The 19,896-nt window shown below is 42.1% G+C and overlaps 2 protein-coding genes across 2 annotated transcripts; both read left to right on the top strand.

Annotated features, from left to right (window-relative positions):
* The first annotated feature begins 901 nt into the window (after nt 1–901).
* Nucleotides 902–7,237, top strand: LOC307252344 (uncharacterized protein). The gene is made up of 4 exons (XM_080029989.1): nt 902–1,053; nt 1,969–2,622; nt 4,439–4,540; nt 5,547–7,237. The coding sequence occupies exons 2-4, from the start codon at nt 1,996–1,998 to the stop codon at nt 6,789–6,791; spliced, it is 1,974 nt and encodes a 657-aa protein (XP_079886115.1). The 5' UTR covers nt 902–1,053; nt 1,969–1,995; the 3' UTR covers nt 6,792–7,237.
* Nucleotides 7,238–8,179: 942 nt separating this feature from the next.
* LOC307251518 (uncharacterized protein) lies at nt 8,180–18,568 on the top strand. Its single transcript, XM_080028886.1, has 5 exons — nt 8,180–8,307; nt 8,595–9,131; nt 14,015–16,486; nt 16,854–16,932; nt 17,953–18,568. Exons 2-4 carry the CDS (start codon nt 8,859–8,861, stop codon nt 16,914–16,916), a joined length of 2,808 nt encoding a protein of 935 aa, XP_079885012.1. The 5' UTR covers nt 8,180–8,307; nt 8,595–8,858; the 3' UTR covers nt 16,917–16,932; nt 17,953–18,568.
* The last annotated feature ends 1,328 nt before the right edge of the window (nt 18,569–19,896 follow it).

The following is a 19,896-nucleotide window of genomic DNA, read 5'->3' as shown; positions in this document are numbered from 1 at the left end:
CCTTCTAACTATGTAATGTGGGGAGCTAGTCGTATGAAAGTAAGCATCTGCAAAGAGTTAGGCATATTTATTAATATCAATTAAAAGATATTGTCATTTGAGTTTGATAAACTTTACCGAAATTTGGTTTGAGGCAGGAGATGCTCCGGTTCTTACTACAAAATAAGTAGCCTAGGCTAGCAATCACGGCAGTTCTCTGCCCAAACGTTCTATAAAAACAATGAACGTTTGATACGACCATGCCCACACAGTCCTGTCAAACAATCGAGACAGTAAAAAAGACAGTTTTAAGAGTATGTCCCGATGACATTGATAAATGTGGATTTTGCTCTCCATATTAGCCCCATGCTCAGACCAAACAGTCCATTCTTCAATGGCTCAGTACTATTCCATTATCCCAGTTAGCAATGGCAGTGACTGCAAGTGTGCCAGTGAGCCAACATGAACTATACCAGTAGCCTGAAACTGAAGCAGCTAAATGGAATTCAGCAATCATTTATTTGCTTATTTACACCTTGCTTTTCCTACTGTGACATGTCAAAATGCTTTCTGCAAATAAAGGAACTAGGCCTATACAAACGGTGACGCATAGGTTACACAATATGTTAAACACATTAACCTATTTTTTATAATAATGTAGGGTACTTCTGACAAAATAAAAATGTATGGATGGATTTTCCATTAACACTAGGTCGTTATACTCTAGCCCAGAAGGTGGCGCTAATGCTTTTGTAGCAACCATAGATAGTAGCCCATATAAAAGTAGAAACCGACGATTAAACCTAAAGAACAGCAGTTTAGGTTGTTCGCACTCCGTCCAGGTGGTGGCGCTAATTGAAACCCCTTGTTACTCACAGGGGGGCGGGGGGGAGTAAGGGAAAAAATCTCGCAGACAAGACGCGCCACCGGCCCATAATAATCTGGTTACAAACGCTAGGAATGATGACTAACTGCTTGACAGTTTGTTGTTAGGACTTTTAAAATTTGCCAAGCCTAGACTCAGTATTTCCCATGCCCCTGCTCTAAAGAAAGTGGACTCGTCCCACGGATAAGGTAATGTAAAGTTAGGTTGCTACGCAGTATTGCTAAGAACGAAACGGCCCCCTGCACGTTAGCCATGACTGTTGCCGAGTCGTCTGAAGGCATGAACACCAAGATAATGGTTTCCGCTCAAAAGGGTCGCTATAAACTGGAAATAATCGAAAGGCACAGTTTGTCAATTATAATAGCCAACGCTAACTGCCTATAATAGCCAAAGCTAACTGCCTAGCTAAATCTTTGCTACTTTACAGCCAACCTACTAGCAAACAGTTAGCCAGTTAGCAGCAGCTAAAGCTACGTCCAAATGGTCCAAACATACCGAAGCCACAACCTGTCTATCAAAGCTCAACTAGACACCTGCTGTAGTGGTGACCGAGTGACCCACTGGCTCTCCGTTTTTAAGGCAATCAGTGTTTCTGTTACTCAGAGTGATAGCACACTGCTGCTATCGATATCATGTTTCTAGTTAGTTACGTGACTGTACCTGTTATCTCTCATCATCATAATTGAAGACATAATCTTTTTCTCTCTTCTTAGCATGACATCGTTTATATTTGCTATAAGAACGATTGAAGGTTTTCAGTCTATCCTTTCAATATATTCGAGCAAGTGAAAGTGTGGTGCACAACTGTGTGATCGTGTATTGTACATTTTAGACCCGGCGTGATGAAAATATGTCAATCTTCCCAAGGAGTACTGTAGGAATTGTACCGATTTTATTATCCTTTACTTAAGACAAGTGTACACTTGAGATTAATGAAATGATTCTAAAAGAGACCACAAAGTATTATTTGGTAATAAATCAAGTGAGATATGTCCTGTCTACTGTATATGATCCATGGCTGGCTATTTATCAGTCTGTATGAGTTCTTTAACTTGTGATTTTAAAGCTAATTTTCTTTTTCTTGTTTTCCTTCTTTGCTGTAGTCTTTGCTATCCAGTTGCTTAGCTGGGATGATGAACTCAAACTGGTCCGAGAGCAGTCACTGGCGGCGGCAGCAGCACCACCGTGACAGAAGTTCAAGGCAGCTGGACAACTATGATGACAGATGGGAAGAAAGGCGTGAACCTCCCAGAGATAATAACCTCCATGATTCCTACCACAAATACAGTGGGGAGGGAGGAGGGCACGCTGGCACAGAGAGGAGGAGCAGGAGCAGGGAGTACAGTAAAGACTCACTGAGCAGAGACAGGAGGAGCCCGCTGAGGAGACAACGCACGTCCTCATCCGAGTGGGGCGATTCAGAGAAGAAAAGGCAAACAAAGTTCACAGCGGACGATGGCGGAGACGATTACAGGTACAGACGTGAGCCAGAGGAGAAAACAAACAGGCAGTCGACGACGGAGAGTTTTTCACGTTCACGTTCACGTACACAACATGAAGAGGACTTGATATATAGGAAAACTACCAGTCAAGACTCCAGGCACCGATATCAGCATGAGGAGTTCACCTACAGGCATCAACGTGAGGATTCCACTTGCAGACAGTCGTCGTCCGGCTATTACAAAGATGGGGATGGCCACGAAAGGAGCCGGGACCGCTCACAAGAAAGAAGACGATCGCAAGATAACTATACGAAGGTTAGTCACACTAAACATTGACAGTGTTTACATGCACACACAGTATATTCTGATTAAGGTCCATACTCCGGTTAAGACAGTATTCTAAATAAGTTGGTTAGTCTTCTTAACCTGATTGGTGCTTGATATGAAGACATGACTTAACTGCATATATATAATAAAGTCACATTTACATAAGCCTTTATATTCTGCAATATTATTATCAGTTTTGGGTTTTGTCCAAAACCTGCTTTTGTACTAAAACATAGATTTTTTTTTATTAAAATAGTGAAAGAGAAAACATTTTAATAGTTTTTTTGTCTCTTTCTTTTATCATATTGTGAAACCTTTACAACAGCGGTTTTCAAACTGTGGGGCGCGCCCCCCTTGGGGGGCGCGGGGTTATGGCAGGGGGGGCGCGGATGAATATGTAAAAAAAAAGAAAAACTAAAAAAAAAAAAAAAAATATTTTTTTTTTTTTTAGTTTTTCTTTTTTATACTAAGATCACGGCATAGCTGGACACAAGTTCTTCTGCTTCGTTCCCCTCACTGCATTTAAATGCATTCAGTAAATTACAGAGAAATAGGTCTCGTTAAAGAAAAAGAGCACCAAGCCCAACCCAGAGGACCCTGCATACATTTATTTTGTTTATTTTAAATTAATATTTTTATGGAAAATCCATGTGTCCTTCTTCAATAGCTTCTAATTAATCAGACCCAGTGTCTCCACAATATTTGTTCACACAAAATTCCTCATATTTAGCCTCTTAATTGTCCTCTCAAAGTGCACCAGATTCATGCATTTCACTTTAAAAAGGTGAAAAAAAAACTCCCGGGGGGGCATACCCCCGGACTCCCCTAGGAGGGTCTGGTTCTCCACTGGCTACTATTATCCTCCAGCAGGACATTGGAGGCACTAGCGAAAAAACATTGGGTGTGTGAATGACATTTAACTAGTCAATAATTTGGGCAAGTCTGTCTGCCTATCTTTCTCACTCCGATGCACACTCAGTCAGTATTATCCATGCTTAAAGGAAGCAGGATTAAAAAACTGGATTAAGATGTTAAAATGTATTAAATGTGTTTAAAAACGCACAAAAATGTTTAGAATGTTTCAAAAACATGTTTAAATTTGTAAAATAATAATAATAATTATTTTTTTGGGGGGGGGGGGGCTCCGCTGAAATTTGTTCTCTGAGGGGGGGCTCACTCTCTCACACTTTGAAAACCCCTGCTTTACAACATGGAACAGAAAGTTGCATTTCTATACAGTTGATTTAAAAACACAGACCAAAGTGTAAACTGGTAAGTAGCTATGGGGATATTCCCGTTTACATGTTAGCCAGCATATTCTAAATCAACCAGTGCAATCACTAGTCACAAGAAGCGTCCTGAATGCTGACGTCAGCACATTCTTTTCCAACAATAATTCCTTTCCCGTCAAAGCAAAATGAGCATTCTCTTTATGTCATTATTGTTAATTTGCATTGTTTTGTCAGCCTAAAATGGGGGCGGGACCTGATAAGCCTTTGGCTTCTTCCGTCTCCCTTCGGACAACACAAAGTATGATGTATGAATATTTGCAAGAGAAAATTGTGTATTGTGTGGAATTGTCCGAAAGAATAATAAATAAATAAAATAAAATGACACATCTTTGTACAAGGAGTGTAACACCATGGTGTACACACTTTAGTTTAACAGCAGTAAAGCAGGGCACGTGTCGCAAACTGCGGCAAATGCTGAAAAACGTGGTCATTGTGTGTTAGCGGCAGTGGAAGGATTGTGTGACAGATTCATTTTGATGTACTTTAATGATATATTCCTCCCTATCTAACAGAGTTATGCCAAACCCAGAGAGAGGAATGACAGCCCTTCCACAGATCATGAAGATCATCGTCAAAATAGAACAAGGTTTTCATTGAATGGATCTAATGGACAGGTGGGTTATCTCAATAGTGGCAATTCAGGACTGTGTTTTATCAGTGAAAGGTGTAGGCAGGTATGCGATGGGAGCAAAGAACTAAGAAGCTGCTTAGCATTGTTGACTACAACTCTAGTATCCCCATGGAGCTGTTCTGTCAGTGAGCCCATGTTTTGTTTATGTGGTGCATGCAAACGTGCTGTCATACCTGCCAGTGGTATTCCAACTATTCCATTGATGGACAGTTAGAAATAAAATCTTGTGATATGCAGCAACAGAGGCAGGGAGGAAGAGAACGGCTAGAGAGTTATGTTCAACATGTAAAACAATTCAGAATTTAAAATGCTGAGGAAAAAAACTGCAAGGCAATTGTTATAGAGAATAAGAACTCCATTCTTCACTTTAGTGCAGGATTCTAACAAGGTGCTATTTTGTTACATCATCAGTGTTCATAATGTTCTCCAAAAATGTATGTTTAAATTATTTTTTTTCACTTTGTGATAGATAGTGACTATGAGAAGGTATTCACAATTTGTCTAGCTACTGGAGAGAGTTCCTGATCTGAATGTATGTACACCATTTGAATGGGTTGCAGTGAGAGTGGTTTCTTCAGCTTCCGCCACATGGTCTTAGGTATGGTGGCAACTAGCTGCAGCAGCTCAAGCTAACCAATGGTGTATTGCGGTTTTCATGTCATCTCTCCATAGCTACTAATATTACACCAGTTGAGCCTACTGGGTTACAAAAGTAGCCATTGCAACACACTGACACAGAAGTAGTAGTAGTAGTAGATTGTGTAGTTTTTCAGTGTGTTTAGGGCCAATAGAAACGCCATATTCTCCTGAGAGAACATTATTCTGATCAAATAAAGTATGAGAGGGCCCCGATCCAATCAGTATAGACGTTACATTTTACAGGGACACATCTCTCACACATTGTTCATGTGCTACACTTGTATTTGTCAAAACAACACAGCCCATAATAGTGCCATAAACTGTGGTTGCTTCCGTGTCTTTCCCATTAGTCTTTTGGGAGCGATGTCACCCCCCAAAGTACGGCCGTTCCTGAGCAGAAGTCGTCGGAAAAAGGTTTTCAGCGTTTCCTCAACGTGCTCAACAGGGGTGTGAATGTGGCCATGCTAAACAAGATGGTTTCTCAGGCCTCCACAGACGTGGACGAGCGACCACGGTCTCCAAATTCTTTCATGAAATCTGCGGATAATCTCTGGCCTCCCGGTGGCTCTGGGAGGCAAGAGGAAAGCCAGCAAAATACAAGCTACTGGAGTGAGAGCGAAGGATCAAGGAGAGCGGCTTCACCCCTGCCTCCACACAGGTCCCTCAGCCCAAAGAGGGACTCCACCTCTGAGGAGAAGTCCCTGCAAACGGGCGACCAAGAACAAAGCCACGTGAGCTCCAGCAGTAGACCTGAGTCTGTGGTGGAGAATGTAACACTGACGCCCGAAGACGAGAACAAGCGCAGGCAAATGCAGGATGTTTTGCAGGCCATCGGCATGGATTTCGGATTTGAAGAATTGGGCCAAATGTCACATCGCATCCAGGAGCGTTTGTACGGAAAGAAGGACGGCGAGAAGGAACGCCACCGCCGAGCAGGAAGCAGGGAAAGGGATACCAGGCGAGGGTCTTCGCCTAGACTGCAAGGTAGATTCTCATCAAGCAGGTCTAGTTTCAGTCCGTCAACTCGGGAGTATTTCAGGGAAAAGGACGCGTATTCTGCTCAAACGGATGTATCAGAGATGAATAGACAGGTATGTTGGGATGCTGAATATGGCGAGTATAGCAGCGGTGGCGCTCAAGCAGATGTTGAGAAATGTGAAACCAACTCCCTGGAAATCAGCGCTGCATATCAAAATCCCACATACAGTTTGTCAGAGCCACCTCCGGCAGCACCGGTGATGCCCATATACTCGTCAGTAAACTGCCCACCCCGGCCATACCTAGTCCCACCTCCAGCTCTTCCTCCAGCCCTACCTCCATCTCTGCCACCGGCCCTGCCTTCTTACATGTCCAATGTTGGGCCCGGGCTTTACATGCCTCACCAGCCTCCCTTCCATGCTTACCCCTATGCCCCTCCTTCGAACATTCCTCCGCCAGTAGCTCAAACAAGTCACATGCTCCCACAGCACATGCTCAATCCTCCTCCGCCCTTTTACAACTTTCCAAATGTTAAACCAATTCAGTCTCTGGACACCACACTGAAAACAAAAACACTGACGAGGCCCCGCTGTCTTCAGGTCATTGACACAAGTTGAACACAGGTGCATGGGGTGAAAATCAGACTTTTAAATGGACTATATTGTGAAAAGCATTTTTTTGCCACTGCAGAGTGATGAAACATATTTGTAAAGTTAACGGTTTGGACTTAAGGAGGTCCTGTTTCAACCTAAAAAAAAACACTTTTGATCATCAACCAAAAGAAAATGAGTCTTTAACATTTGCTAGCAACCTGTCGATGAAGGGTTGTGTTGGAGTTCCTACTCCCATAGGATTGTTGTGCTGAAGAAAAAGTGTGCAGAAAGTTCTTTATTGATTTCTGATCACTTTTATCTTAATATTGTAACAATGTTTGTTAATATTCAATACATTGTCATTTTTGTTGAAATAATATTTGTGTTGATCTGACCTACAATAAAAAAAATGTGCTCTATACTTTAGCTCCTCTGTTTGTCAAGATGACATGTTTTCTTTGTGTGTACACATCCAGAATATTGTGAAAATATATTTGAATTGCATAATATTAAACACTGATTCAAATGAGATGGCTATTGGACTATTTCTGACTTTAAAATAAAAGAGACAATTTGGATGGGACTGTCATGTATATGAGTTGAGTGCTAACATCAACGGTCCTGTTGGCAGGATGCACCCTACTCTGTTACGGTCATGATCATACAAACTACACCACACTGCTACTGTACAGATACCAGGGTGGTGGTGGTGAGTTATCGTTTTTCATCATCTCTAACCTTTATGCAGCTGAAACGCCCTCAAGTAAGAGAGTCCCTGTTAACTGCCAGTGTGTGTTTGTCTGTGTGTACTATGTGTGGAGAAAAGGGGAAATGTGGACGTCGCAGTAGGATTAATACTTCCTGACATGACTGTGTACTTGTTTTTTGGTTATTTATTTTGTGTTAAAGATAAAATGGCTGACTGGAACCGGTGAGTGGTACATGAAAACAATTCAATTATCAGCTCTCCAATAACCATACCTCCCTACTATTTATTTTTAAAGATTTATGGTGTCCCGATTCATTCATGTCAAATGTAGTATGCTAGAAATACCCAGATGCCCTTATGCATCCAATTGCATTTTTTCAGTGAAAACCAGCACACTTAAGTTTGTAGTGTAGTAAAAAGAAAAACTATGTGATTTGCAACGCAAGGAATGCCCTAATGCATGTCCATAGACTGTATGATCAGGTCATGTTTAGGGCATAGATTGTATATAAAAGGTTTAGGGCTACTATCTATGGTTTTAGGGTAATATATTACACCGCCAGAGTTATACATGCGACACTCCTTCTGTCCGCTGGTGGCGCTGTTATTTGTTAACACCATCGAAGCAGTATGAACAGTCCTGGCCCCTCTTCAGCTCAAGCTAATTCTTTTTTTTACAGTGCCCTTCTTGTTTTGCCGACTTCTGAAACTTCAAACTTGCTGAAGCTTTCTACATGTTACTGTCAGAGAACTGCGTGTTCGAAGTTGTAGACTTTTAAGGAAAAAAAATCCCAAATGCAACGGAGGAAGTGGGCGTCTGCAGCTATGTAAGTAAACTGCTAGTAGCTGTCCAGTTTAGATATCTAGAACAACAAATCCGTATTGCTGTTCTTTCGGCATTATATTTTTCCAAATTGATAACACCATTTAACAGCGCGATAAGGAGTTCGCTATCAAATGCTAGGCTTTTTCCTTTTCTCAGAATCAGTCAATATTTAAATAAGGCAGTCCTTGGTGCTGAAATTAGCTGTAGGCCTATACAGTCACGAATTGGGGGTTGATATAATAATAAACAATAGCTTATTTTCCACCTTGTTTTTTTATTTTACTTTCCAGAGTGTACTGACTTGAAAGAAAAACTCGAAACTCCAAAGACTGGCTGGAAGATGAATCGGCTTGACTTTGTCGATGCTATTCACCGGGTGCGGAAAAGTCTGGACCCAGAACACCAGAGAGACGTCGGTGACAGCATGGAGAATGCCTCGGGAGCTAATCATGAATGGGAATACTCAGGATACACAGCCGGCGAACCGCAAAGCAGCGTGGGAGTCGATGTAGGAGGAAAGAGACACAACCCTCCCATCAAGTAAGTTCTAATCTACATGAAGGAGGACAGAGTGGGAGACCCAGACGGAGAATCACTTGTAATGGACGAGGTGGACGAAGAGCTGTCAAGAAAGCAGAAAGAGCTGGAAGAGATAGAGGAGCGGATACTGCATAAGAAAGTTGCTATTGGTCTGAAACACGTTGAACCCAGTGTGAAGGGAAGGATATTTCCCTGTAAAGAACATTCTGCTCACTACAATGGATCAACTCTTCGAGACAGGGTGAATGTCATTTTGCAGCAACAACATGCGGCCAACTCCTTGTCCAAGGTGAGTAATGCATGAAATGATGAGATAACCAATGGGCTGTTTTACACCATTCATTTGAGTGTATAGTGTGTTGTGGAATGTTACGCTACAGTCTAGACTTGTGCCATCTTGACTTAAAGGCCTACTTCACCGGTTTGCATATGAAGGTGTATTGAATTCTGAGATCCTATGTAGTATAAATGTGCGAAAAAAATTGAAATCGGTTCATCCTAGCCTGAGAAAAGGCAGAAAGAGTGTTTTTTTTAACCCTATATTTCTCTTTCTCGTGACATCACAGAAAGAGAAATATAGGGTTAAAAAAAAACTTACTTTGTAAATATTACTGTGATGTCTTTTACTGTGACACTGAACTTTTCAACTGGTTTTCAAAATGCTCAGTTTGTTACAAAAATGGAATACATCTATGATACAGGATACTTGGTTGAACTATAGTATAGAATAGTACACAGTAGTTCTAACTGTGAAGGAAGTTCTTTCAAAGACAGAGATAACTCAGGTGGAAGGAGATTTCAGGAGACTTGGATAAGGTATTGTGGTGAGGAAAACAAGCACAAATGATACGTTTGTTAAAGCAAAAGGTTTATTTTCAATCAATAGCAAGAAACTCCGCAGAGTGGTCACTAGTTCCAACACATGGTAAGTATGTTACAAGGAGTAATCACTTTTCCTTAAATCGTCACATATTTAAGGAACATTTACTCCCCGGGGGGGAGGCGTTGTTGTGGAAATGTTTATTACAGTCATAATAATTATGTGTTTATATAGACTAGTGCCATCTTGACTCTAAATATTCGTAAGCTAATCAACAAAAATCCTGACCTTACCTTGATGGTGAAGGTTGTTATGTTCTGAGATACTCAAACTGCGTAAGGAGTGTATGTTTTGACCCAGATGGCTCCTGAGAACTATGTCTGTAAGATAACTAACAATATATCTGGCTGAGGAGAATCTTGTACGTAGGCTGGAATGTTCGTGCGTAATTAGATTTCACTATAAACTCTCTGTCTTACCGCCTATCGTTGGTCATTTCACACAATCCCATTGCTTGATTGTTGTCTTGACTCATGTTTGCAAACATTAAAGATCTGTTCTATTTTTGTATTTAAACATTGTGTCATCTGGTATTAATTGACTAAATTCTCATCTTTTAAAGGTTGATATTTCAATTCCATGACAGCGTCTAACAGTGGGTTTGGAGGAGAGACAGGCAGGGAGGCAGACAGTTCTAATATACATACATTGTTATTGTAAAACATGGGAGGGGTCAGGTTGATCTGAGTTGGAGGGTCAGGCAAGGGTGGGGGAGGTAGGAGACAGGTAGACAGGTAAGCTGGGTGGGGGAAGAGGAGGGGGAGACAGGTTGGGAGGCAGACAGGTTTGAGATATACATTCATATTATAATCGTGGGTGGGGCAGGCTGACCCAGAACAGCAGGAGGCTGTCTACAAGAACATTGTCCTCTTTCAAATGTATAGTCAGGCTGGCTAATCTCCCTCCACAGTATATAGCAGGGGTTTTCAAAGTGTGAGAGAGTGAGCTGTGTGTTTTGAAAGATCTTTTAATTATTTTACAAATTTAAACATATATTTTTTAAACATTCTAAACATTCTTGTGCGTTACTTTTTAAACACATTTTTTAATACATTTTAACATCTTTATCTAAGTATGTTTTTGATTTGCTTTTTTAAAATACATTTGAACATTTGAATCCAGTGTTTTAATCGTGTTTCCTTTAAGCATGGACTGAGTGTGCATCGGAGTGAGAATGATAGGCAGACAGACTTGCCCACATTATTGACTATTAGGACAGGATCTGCAAAGAGGAGTGGTCCAAATATCCTCCTGAGATGTGTGCAAACCAGGGGCCGTATTCACAAAACATCTTATCTTTACTCCTAAGGAGCACTAAAAGTTCTTAGTAAGGAGTAATTTCTTTAAACCTATTCACAAAGCTGATAAGACCAACTTTTACTAAGGAATGGGAGGGACTCCTAAGCTAAGACTAGAGGGCGGTGTTGACCCTGTTGCTATGGATGATGTGATGCTCATACCTTCTATGCCCACAGTGATTGGCTGAGAGGGAATGAGAGCTAAGAGTGAATTTATGATATGAACACTGTGGGAGATATCCATATTGTGTCGCTGTATTAAAGTAAATACTTTTTATACTGTATACAATTAATGACAAGTGACACTGATTTAACATGAAACCAAGATACTGCAGGGTTTCACACAATTAACCTACAATAGCGCCACATAGGTCTATTTATTTAAAATTTCACAATGATTTGAATCGGAAAAAATATCCTCATTGAACAGCTGCACGCCATGCACTCTCACTGTATTTCTCTCAACGGCGGACTATGCAGCAATAGTCAGACAGCGACAAACCAGGAAATTCACAATTTAGAAACAACAGCCGGCGAAATTGTAAAGTGCATGCGGAAGGAAAAAGGCGAGACGCGCAACTATACAGTAGCCGACCTGTGGAACGGAGGTCATGCTGCGAAGCACCACATATAGGCCTACTCCAGTAACAAATTAAACCCAAACGTGACACCAACAGTAACTTTCAGTGCATTGTAGTGTATTTCGTCACGACACATTTTAAGATTACTGTAGTGTATTATGATACTATACATTTTATATTAAGGCCTATACTGCTACAGAGCAGGACAAAGACAATGCCTCATCTGGCAGGGGGCAAAGTCAGGGATGTCAGCTGCCTGAGTGAGGAAACCCTCAAGGCTGACCTGTAGATCATTCAAATTTCACACAAAGGTGACTGTCTTGTGAGTTAATCAAAGACAGTCTGGCTAAGAGTTAACAGTAGTTTATTGACCCTGGCCATCATCATCATCATCATCATCATCATCATCATCAGCATTGTCTTAAAAGTTGCTGAATCAAACTTCTTGGCCAACGTGACATATCGACTCTAGGTGATGACTAAACTCAGGATGTCCTCATTAGGGTGGAGCTGGTTAGGGTTAAAAGCAGCCACAATTCTGCAAAAATCAAGTCTTTTAGGATACAGGAACTTTTCATAGCTTTTGGTTTTATGCATGTACCTCTATTAGTTTTTTGGCTACAAACACTTTAACTTTTTATTGGCTTCGTTTTGACTGCAGGATGAGTTTTGTTGTAAATAAAAGAATTGTTCCTGAAGACCTCCTCATCTGCCTCAAACTGCGTCTTCTTTCATCAACCCACTACCAACGCCGTTTTTCTGAGTAAAGGCCGGAAAATATACTGCAGCATCGTAAACCCAAAGCAACTCAATGAGGAGGACATCCTTCTATAGATCCATCTCTTTGTGGAATGTACTCCCTTCGCACATTTGTGTTATACCTGTGAGGAGGGAATTCAAGAGGCAAATTAAATCCTATTTTTATTTATGTTAAATATGAACTCGGGACTCTGACTTGACTTGGCTTGGCTTGGCGCTCAATGTATTGTGTTTTGATGTGGGTGTTTGCGCGCTCTGAGGCGCCCAGATGCCCATTTATTTGTTTGTTTGCAACTGTTGTTATGTATTTGTAGTCTTGTCACTGTACTTTTACTGTATTTCAGTGAATGTGATGATTTGTTGTTTGTGTGTTCAGATTTGAATTGGACCCCAGGAAGACTAGTCTGCCGCTTCTGTGTCAACTAATGGGGATCCACAATAAACAATAGAACAATAAACTGCAGGAAAAGGAACTTCATTTTTATTTTTTTATAGATATAATAAATATAAATTTGTCCATACTTTCTAAATATAGCTTTACTATGATCATTAAACCCTTACAGCTATTAAGGTACCTTTTGTAAAGCTCACTATCATCTCTCCAAAATGCCAACAAATGGTTGTCTGTGATTTACTCATATAGGACTTTCACACCAAAATGAACCAAGAGTCAGTTCCAGGCTGGTGTTGGGGTCAGTTCAAAACTGGTTACAGCCTTATCCCAGTTATGAACCGGTTGGTTTCACATCGACCGGAGACAGCCATGCAGCCGGCAAGAGAGCAACGTCATGACGTCACTGTAAACGTGTGTGTACGTCGCCCGACGCCACTGCTCTTGTGGCTAACGCTAAAGCTACCGCTAGCTTTAAGCACAACAACAGCGGCGAATACGTCTTATTTTTACACGTGTTAGCTCTCGCTTTGCTTTCTTAACCAAACAGGACCCATACAGCGTATTCTCGCCGGTCAATTTGATCGCTACGTTCGGTAATTATGTTATGTTTACGTCTCGTAGTAGCGGTGTTTTTAAACATGGCGGGCATGAGGTTTTAGTTGGTCTGGTTGGTCAGGATAATCCCTCCCCCGGCCGCTGGCGCAAGCAGTTCACTTCAAACCCTGCTCAATCCTGAGGTATGAGTTGAACCGGTTTTTACGGCCCGGAGCAGGCTTTCTGGCGGTGTGAAACCAAAACACTGGCTCTAACTCCGAACTAGCCCAGAACTAGCGCCGATTTTGCGGCGGTGTGAAAGGCCTATTAGTGACTTAGAAGTCCTCTCGAGGAGCTAGTTTTAGCGCTAAAATGCTTTGTGAATTACACTTATCTTGAAAGGTTAGGAGTCCTAAAATTAGGAGTGAAACGCCCCTTATTTTTGAGAGTTACTCCTAAATCAGCACGTTAGGACCTACTCCTAGCCTTAAAATGTTTTGTGAATACGGCCCCTGTTCTCTGACCTGCCCTTAGTGGCCACCCGGTAACACTGCAATTTGTCACTTCCGCATTGAATGCTGGTAGAACTCGCTGTGGTTGGGGCTTGGTTGCGACTGATCATGCGAAACATCGGCACCCCTTATGTGAAAATATGACTTGAGTGTGGTTGTGACATCTTTCTGTTTTAACAATTACGACATGTGTGTGTTTTTGAACCCTTTCCAGGTTCCTGATGTCATACTGCCTCCTCCCAGCCAAATGGTTACTTCAACAGCTGTGGAAGAGGAGGACGCAGCCAACCAGGGTTTCCAGCGCTTTCTCAGCATTCTCAACAAAGGAGTAGACATTGACTTGCTCAGTAAGATTGTCAACGATGACAGTGAGGATATGTCTTTATGCAAGGAGCTACTGAACACTCAGCCGGATCCGCCCACCAGGAGGAGCCACAGCAGGCAAACCAACAGTGGAGCCTCGCTGCTGGAACACAGTCGGAGCAACAGTGGAGAGAGGAAGACGCATCGAGAGATCCCAAGTCAAGAGAGATCCCTCAATGAGAGACTCTCCCTACCTGATGAAGAGGAGAAGATGATCCACAGAGGCTCTAGAAGTCCATCCAAGTCTCCCCCAGCACCGAAGAAGGAGAAGGAGAAAGCAGAAAAACCAGAGGTGGATGAGCAGCGTGAACATCTCCAGAACATTCTTAAAGCTCTGGGGATGAGCATGGAAGTGGAGGAAATTAACAAAATGGAAGATCGAACTCAGGAGAGGCTGTACGGGAAGAAACCTGAAGACAAGGCGGCCATCAGTAGAGAGGTGCAGGAGAGTCAACAGGGAGACTCTCAAAGACTTTCTGTTTGCTCCTCTTCCTCCTCCTCTTCCTCAAGTTCCACCTATAGCAGCTGTAGTCCCAGCCCCATTCGCCGTCGGCGCTCCTACAGCAGAGACTCCAAACACAGGAGGACGCGAAAACGCAGTCGCTCCAGAGACAGAAGTAGAGATGGACGGACATGGCGAGACGATGACTGGGGTGGTATAGAAGCACAGAAGAGCAAAGACGAACATGGAAAAGAAACCTCCATTGATCCACATCCATATCCACAACACCAAACGTATCCCTATCATCCAACGTATCCCTATCCCCAAACGTATCCCTATCCACAGCCAGCTGCTTCCTCTGCATTTCCAGGTTACAGTACGCCCCAGTACTCTCAGTACAGTGTCTACTACAGTAGTGCATACTCTGCTGCTAGTAGTCCCTACTGGAAACACACTCAACCTCAGGGTGCCATTCCTCCCACCCATTATCCCAGCGGTTATCCTTATCCACAAAACACCTATTATCCCTGTCCTCGATCTACAGAATCACGTGACTTGTCTTACCCGAAATGCCAATCTCTTGATGACACTTACTTGCTTTTGAATCCAGATCTGTCTAAAAGTGAAGGACAAACTGGATCAATGTCTGGTCCTCGCTGCCTTCAGGTCATCAGCACTCAGCAGCCAACCACCAGCAGCCAACAGCAAATAGGCACCATACAGGAAGTCAACAAAAGTCCCATAAAGCAACTCAACACAGGCCCTATACAGCAAGTCAGTAAAAGGGATTTACAGCAACCCAAAAAAGGCAACATACAGCAACCCAACACAAAGCAACCCAACACAGGCAACGTACAGCAACCCAACACAGTTAAAACGCAGCAACCCAACACAGGCAACACACAGCAACCCAACACAGGCAACACACAGCAACCCAACACAGGCAACACACAGCAACCCAACGCAGGCAACGCGCAGCAACCCAACACAGGCAACACACAGCAACCCAACACAGGCAACACACAGCAACCCAACACAGGCAACACACAGCAACCCAACGCAGGCAACGCGCAGCAACCCAACACAGGCAACACACAGCAACCCAACACAGGCAACACACATAAACCCAACACAGGCAACACGCAGCAACCCAACGCAGGCAACGTGCAGCAACCCAACGCAGGCAACGTGCAGCAACCCAACACAGGCAACGTGCAGCAACCCAACACAGGCAACACGCAGCAACCCAACACAGGCAACACGCAGCAACCCAACACAGGCAACACACAGCAACCCAACACAGGCAACGTGCAGCAACCCAACACAGGCAACACGCAGCAACCCAACACAGGCAACGTGCAGCAACCCAACACAGGCAACACACAGCAACCCAACACAGGCAACACGCAGCAACCCAACACAGGCAACACGCAGCAACCCAACACAGGCAACACGCAGCAACTCAACACAGTCCCTTTACAGCTATTCAGAAAAAGTAGTTTACAGCAACCCACTGCAATTGGTCCTCGCTGCTTTCAGGTCGTCGGCACTAAGCAGCCAACCATCAGCAGCCAACAGCAACTCAGAAAAGGCCCTGTACAGCAACTAAACGTAGGCTCCATACAGCAAGTCAAACAAGGCCCAATACATCCCAAAATAGACACAGTCCAGCCACCCAAATATGTCTACATACAGAATTTCAAAGAATACGTTGTACTGAGACCCCACAAACCCTCGCGAGCGGAACATCAGCGTCGGTGTCAAGTGTGGGCTTTAGAACATTGCTTGGCGAAACGACTTGCGATGCTTGCAGCAAGAGAGCAGTCAGAAAAGGCAGAAGGCCCAACAGAAGATAAAAAAGTGGCGTTCTTGAAGAGAAAGGTTGGTGTAGAGCTGTTTTTTTTTATATCACTTGGAAACGCTTATGTTCACCCACTTTTAGAGCCAGGGGGGAAAGCATTTGATCAACTTTATTATCTATGAAGATAAATCCTGTCCCGGATACTATTTCTCCTGTTAAGAGTTTCCAGACGATGTTGTTCAGAAGTTTCTCCTCTGCTAACTGCAGAGCAGACTGACTGAGATACCTGGATTATGAACTGCGCACACTATTTAAGTGATCACTGTATGAATATAGAGTGATGTAATGCGTATCTTCAAAAGATATTGCTTACTTCTGCTTTCAGACTGCCTTTGTTTCTATATGAGTTTATTTGTCCCGTTCAACAACTTATGTTCTTTTTTTCAGATTGCATATATCAGGAGTTTTATGACGGGTACATTCGAAAACCACCACATGCCACCCCAATAACCTCTCTCTGATTAAAGTAAGTAAACTAAAATGGGGAACACTGATGATTGACTATGTGTCTTGTTTGTACAATTAGACATTTTGGAGAAAGAAATTATAATTATAACCAACAAAACATAACGGATTGTCTTATACTTTCTCTTCTACTGAAATCATATGTAAACTCATAAACAATTAAATTGAAATGTCTGGGGCCCTACCTCCATCTCTGCCTCCGGCCCTGCCTTCATACATGTCCAATGTTGTGCCCAGGCTTTACATGCGTCAGCGGCCTCCTTTCCATACTTACCCCTATGCCCCTCCTTTGAACATTCCTGCTTCCACAGCACATGCTCAATCCTCCTCCTCCGCCCTTTTACAACTTTCCAAATGTTAACCCAATTCAGTCTCTGGACACACACTGAAAACAAGAACACTGACAAGGCCCCGCTGTATGCAGGTCATTGACACCAAACTACAAAGTTGAACACAGGTGCATGGGGTGAAAATCAGACTTTTAAATGGACTATATTGGGAAAAGTATTTTTGGAGCTAGTGAGTAATTTTTTCCATAGCATTATGCTTAAGAAACAGTGTGCAGAAAGAGTTTATTGATTTCTGAAAACTTTGTCATCTTAATATTGTTATTCAAAGTTTTGTTCAAACACTGTGATTCAATACATTGTAATTTGTTGGAAAATAATTTGTCTTGACGGTTCTTTTTGTAGGATAAAGGTATAAAATAGCACCATCAGTGCCAGCTCCTGTTTCCTTGTGTGTACACATGAAGAAAATTGTGTAAATTTTTGAATTGTACAATATTAAAAACTGATTCAAAGTAAATGGCTAAGATGTGTTTGATTGCCAATTTTTTGGACTGTTTAAAAAAAAATAAGCAGAAATCTGATGGAAATGTCATGTTTATGAGTTGAGTCGTCAACTGTCCTCCTTGGCAAGCTGCACAGTACTCTGTGTTATGGTCATGGACCCATACACCAGACATCAGAATATGACAAATCATCACTGATCCAAATGATATTTTGCCTTTCAAATCAAGGTCCCAGAGTCAGGAGGAAGAGTGGAGAGGCCCATAATCCAAGTTGCCTGAAGTCCAGGGTCAAGTTTCCACAGTCAATGATGATATGGCGTACCATGAAAATGTGCTGATGTTGGTTCACTCACTGTGTGTTATCAAGTCAAAAGTCAACACAGCTGTCTACCAGGAGATTTTAGAGCACGTCATGCTTTATGCTGCACATATCTGGAACAAACTTCCAGAAAACTTGAGGTCTGCTGCGACTCAGCTCTTTTAAATCAAGTCTGAAGAAGTTTCTGTTTCCATTTTAACCTGCAATTTTTATTTTATTTAAATGTTCTATTTCTATTCATTAGCTTTTAAATGTTTTATTTCTATTAATTTGCTTTTCTAATGTGTATTATTTATTTTAATCTTGCCCCTGTAAAGCACTTTGAATGGCCTTGTGTCTGAATTGTGCTATATACAGTAAATAAACTTGCCTTGCCTTGCCTTCTGTCTGTTGACAAGCTTTATGGAGATGCTGATGCTGATTTCCTTTCCAGCAAGACTTTTGGCGCCTGCCCACAAGGCAAAACCACTAGAACTGGTTGGCTGACCATGTTATGACTGCGTGATCGGTCAGCCAACTGGCTTGACCTGAACCGTCAAGAGAAAGATGACACACCAAACCCAATAATACAAATGAACTGAAGGCCGCTAAGCACCTTGGGCTTCCATAACATATCAGCCATGATTGCCGCCATGCCTCATTGATGCAATAATTCATGCAAAAGATGCCCTGACCAAGTATTGAGTGCATAAATTTAACGTACATTTCCAAGGTTGACATTTCTGTATTAGGGGAGAGTGGGGTGAGATGTGCCACTTTTTACTCAAAGTGATTTTAAAGTGAGACCTTGACAATTATGTCTCCAACTCAAATATGTACATATATTTCAGGATGTTGTGCATCCCTGGCAATAAAAACTTTGGATCTGGAATAAACTGTTTAAGAAATATAGCTTTCGGAAAAAAAGTTGTCTTGTGGCACAACTTGCCCCCGGTATGGTGTAAGTTGTGCCACAAGAGAGAATACCATGGGGTAAATTGTGCCATTGATATATATCATAAACTGTAATGCAAGACAAATCCATAAGACAATTACTTATTTAAGGTTTATTTAAAGTAAATATTTTACAAAGATTGAAGGTCAATTTTTTCTTAAACAAGTCTTAGCAGATCTAGGTGGTTTTGCCTGCAAAGCTCACAATGACAAAGTGTAGTTTATTTCGGGGTTTGATCCAAAAATTGTATAGTTGTGATGGTGATGGAAAAAATCAGCTTGAGGCAGAAAATGAGGAGGGTAGGGAAACACTTTCTTTATTGAAAAAAAATCTCAAGCCTGCAGTCAAGAAAATGGGTTGTAGCCAGAACCCAATTGCCAAATCAATTACTAGAAAAATGAACTTAGAGTCTAATTAAAAGAACAGAGAGGAATGCTGAAAACTAGAACGATGCTCCCAAAAAGACCTGCTCCTTCCAAAGCAACAGTGTCTTGTACCTCAACAATGGGATGATCTGATTGGTCAACGTTGTTTCCTAGAACTTGTCTCACTCACGTGTCGAATGCCACACATATTGAATCTAAAACAGGCAAGCTATTGTCTTGCGCTTCACACTATTTTTGCGTGTGCTGCATACTTTCATCCTGTTATGCTCAGAATTTCCTATGGAAAAGTACAGCAGGACATACATCCTGCCCGTAGACTCCCTGACCTAACTGTGAGACACTCACACTGTTGACTTACAGAGGGAGGAAAAGGTATTTTCAGATAGATACAGAAGATTTCACATTTAATTTCAATAGTATTTCTTAGTTAAACAATAAACATTACAATGTTTTACACTACACAAAGTTACCATAATCATCTTTCTGTCCATCTGAACTCTTTTCAGTGGTGTCGTTAAGTGGAATGGAGATGT

This window comes from Ammodytes marinus (assembly GCF_949987685.1).
Source record: "Ammodytes marinus genome assembly, chromosome: 6".
NCBI classification, from domain to species: Eukaryota; Metazoa; Chordata; class Actinopteri; order Uranoscopiformes; family Ammodytidae; genus Ammodytes; species Ammodytes marinus.
The sequence above is the reverse complement of the archived record's forward strand: the minus strand, read 5'-3'. Positions and strand labels throughout refer to the sequence as shown.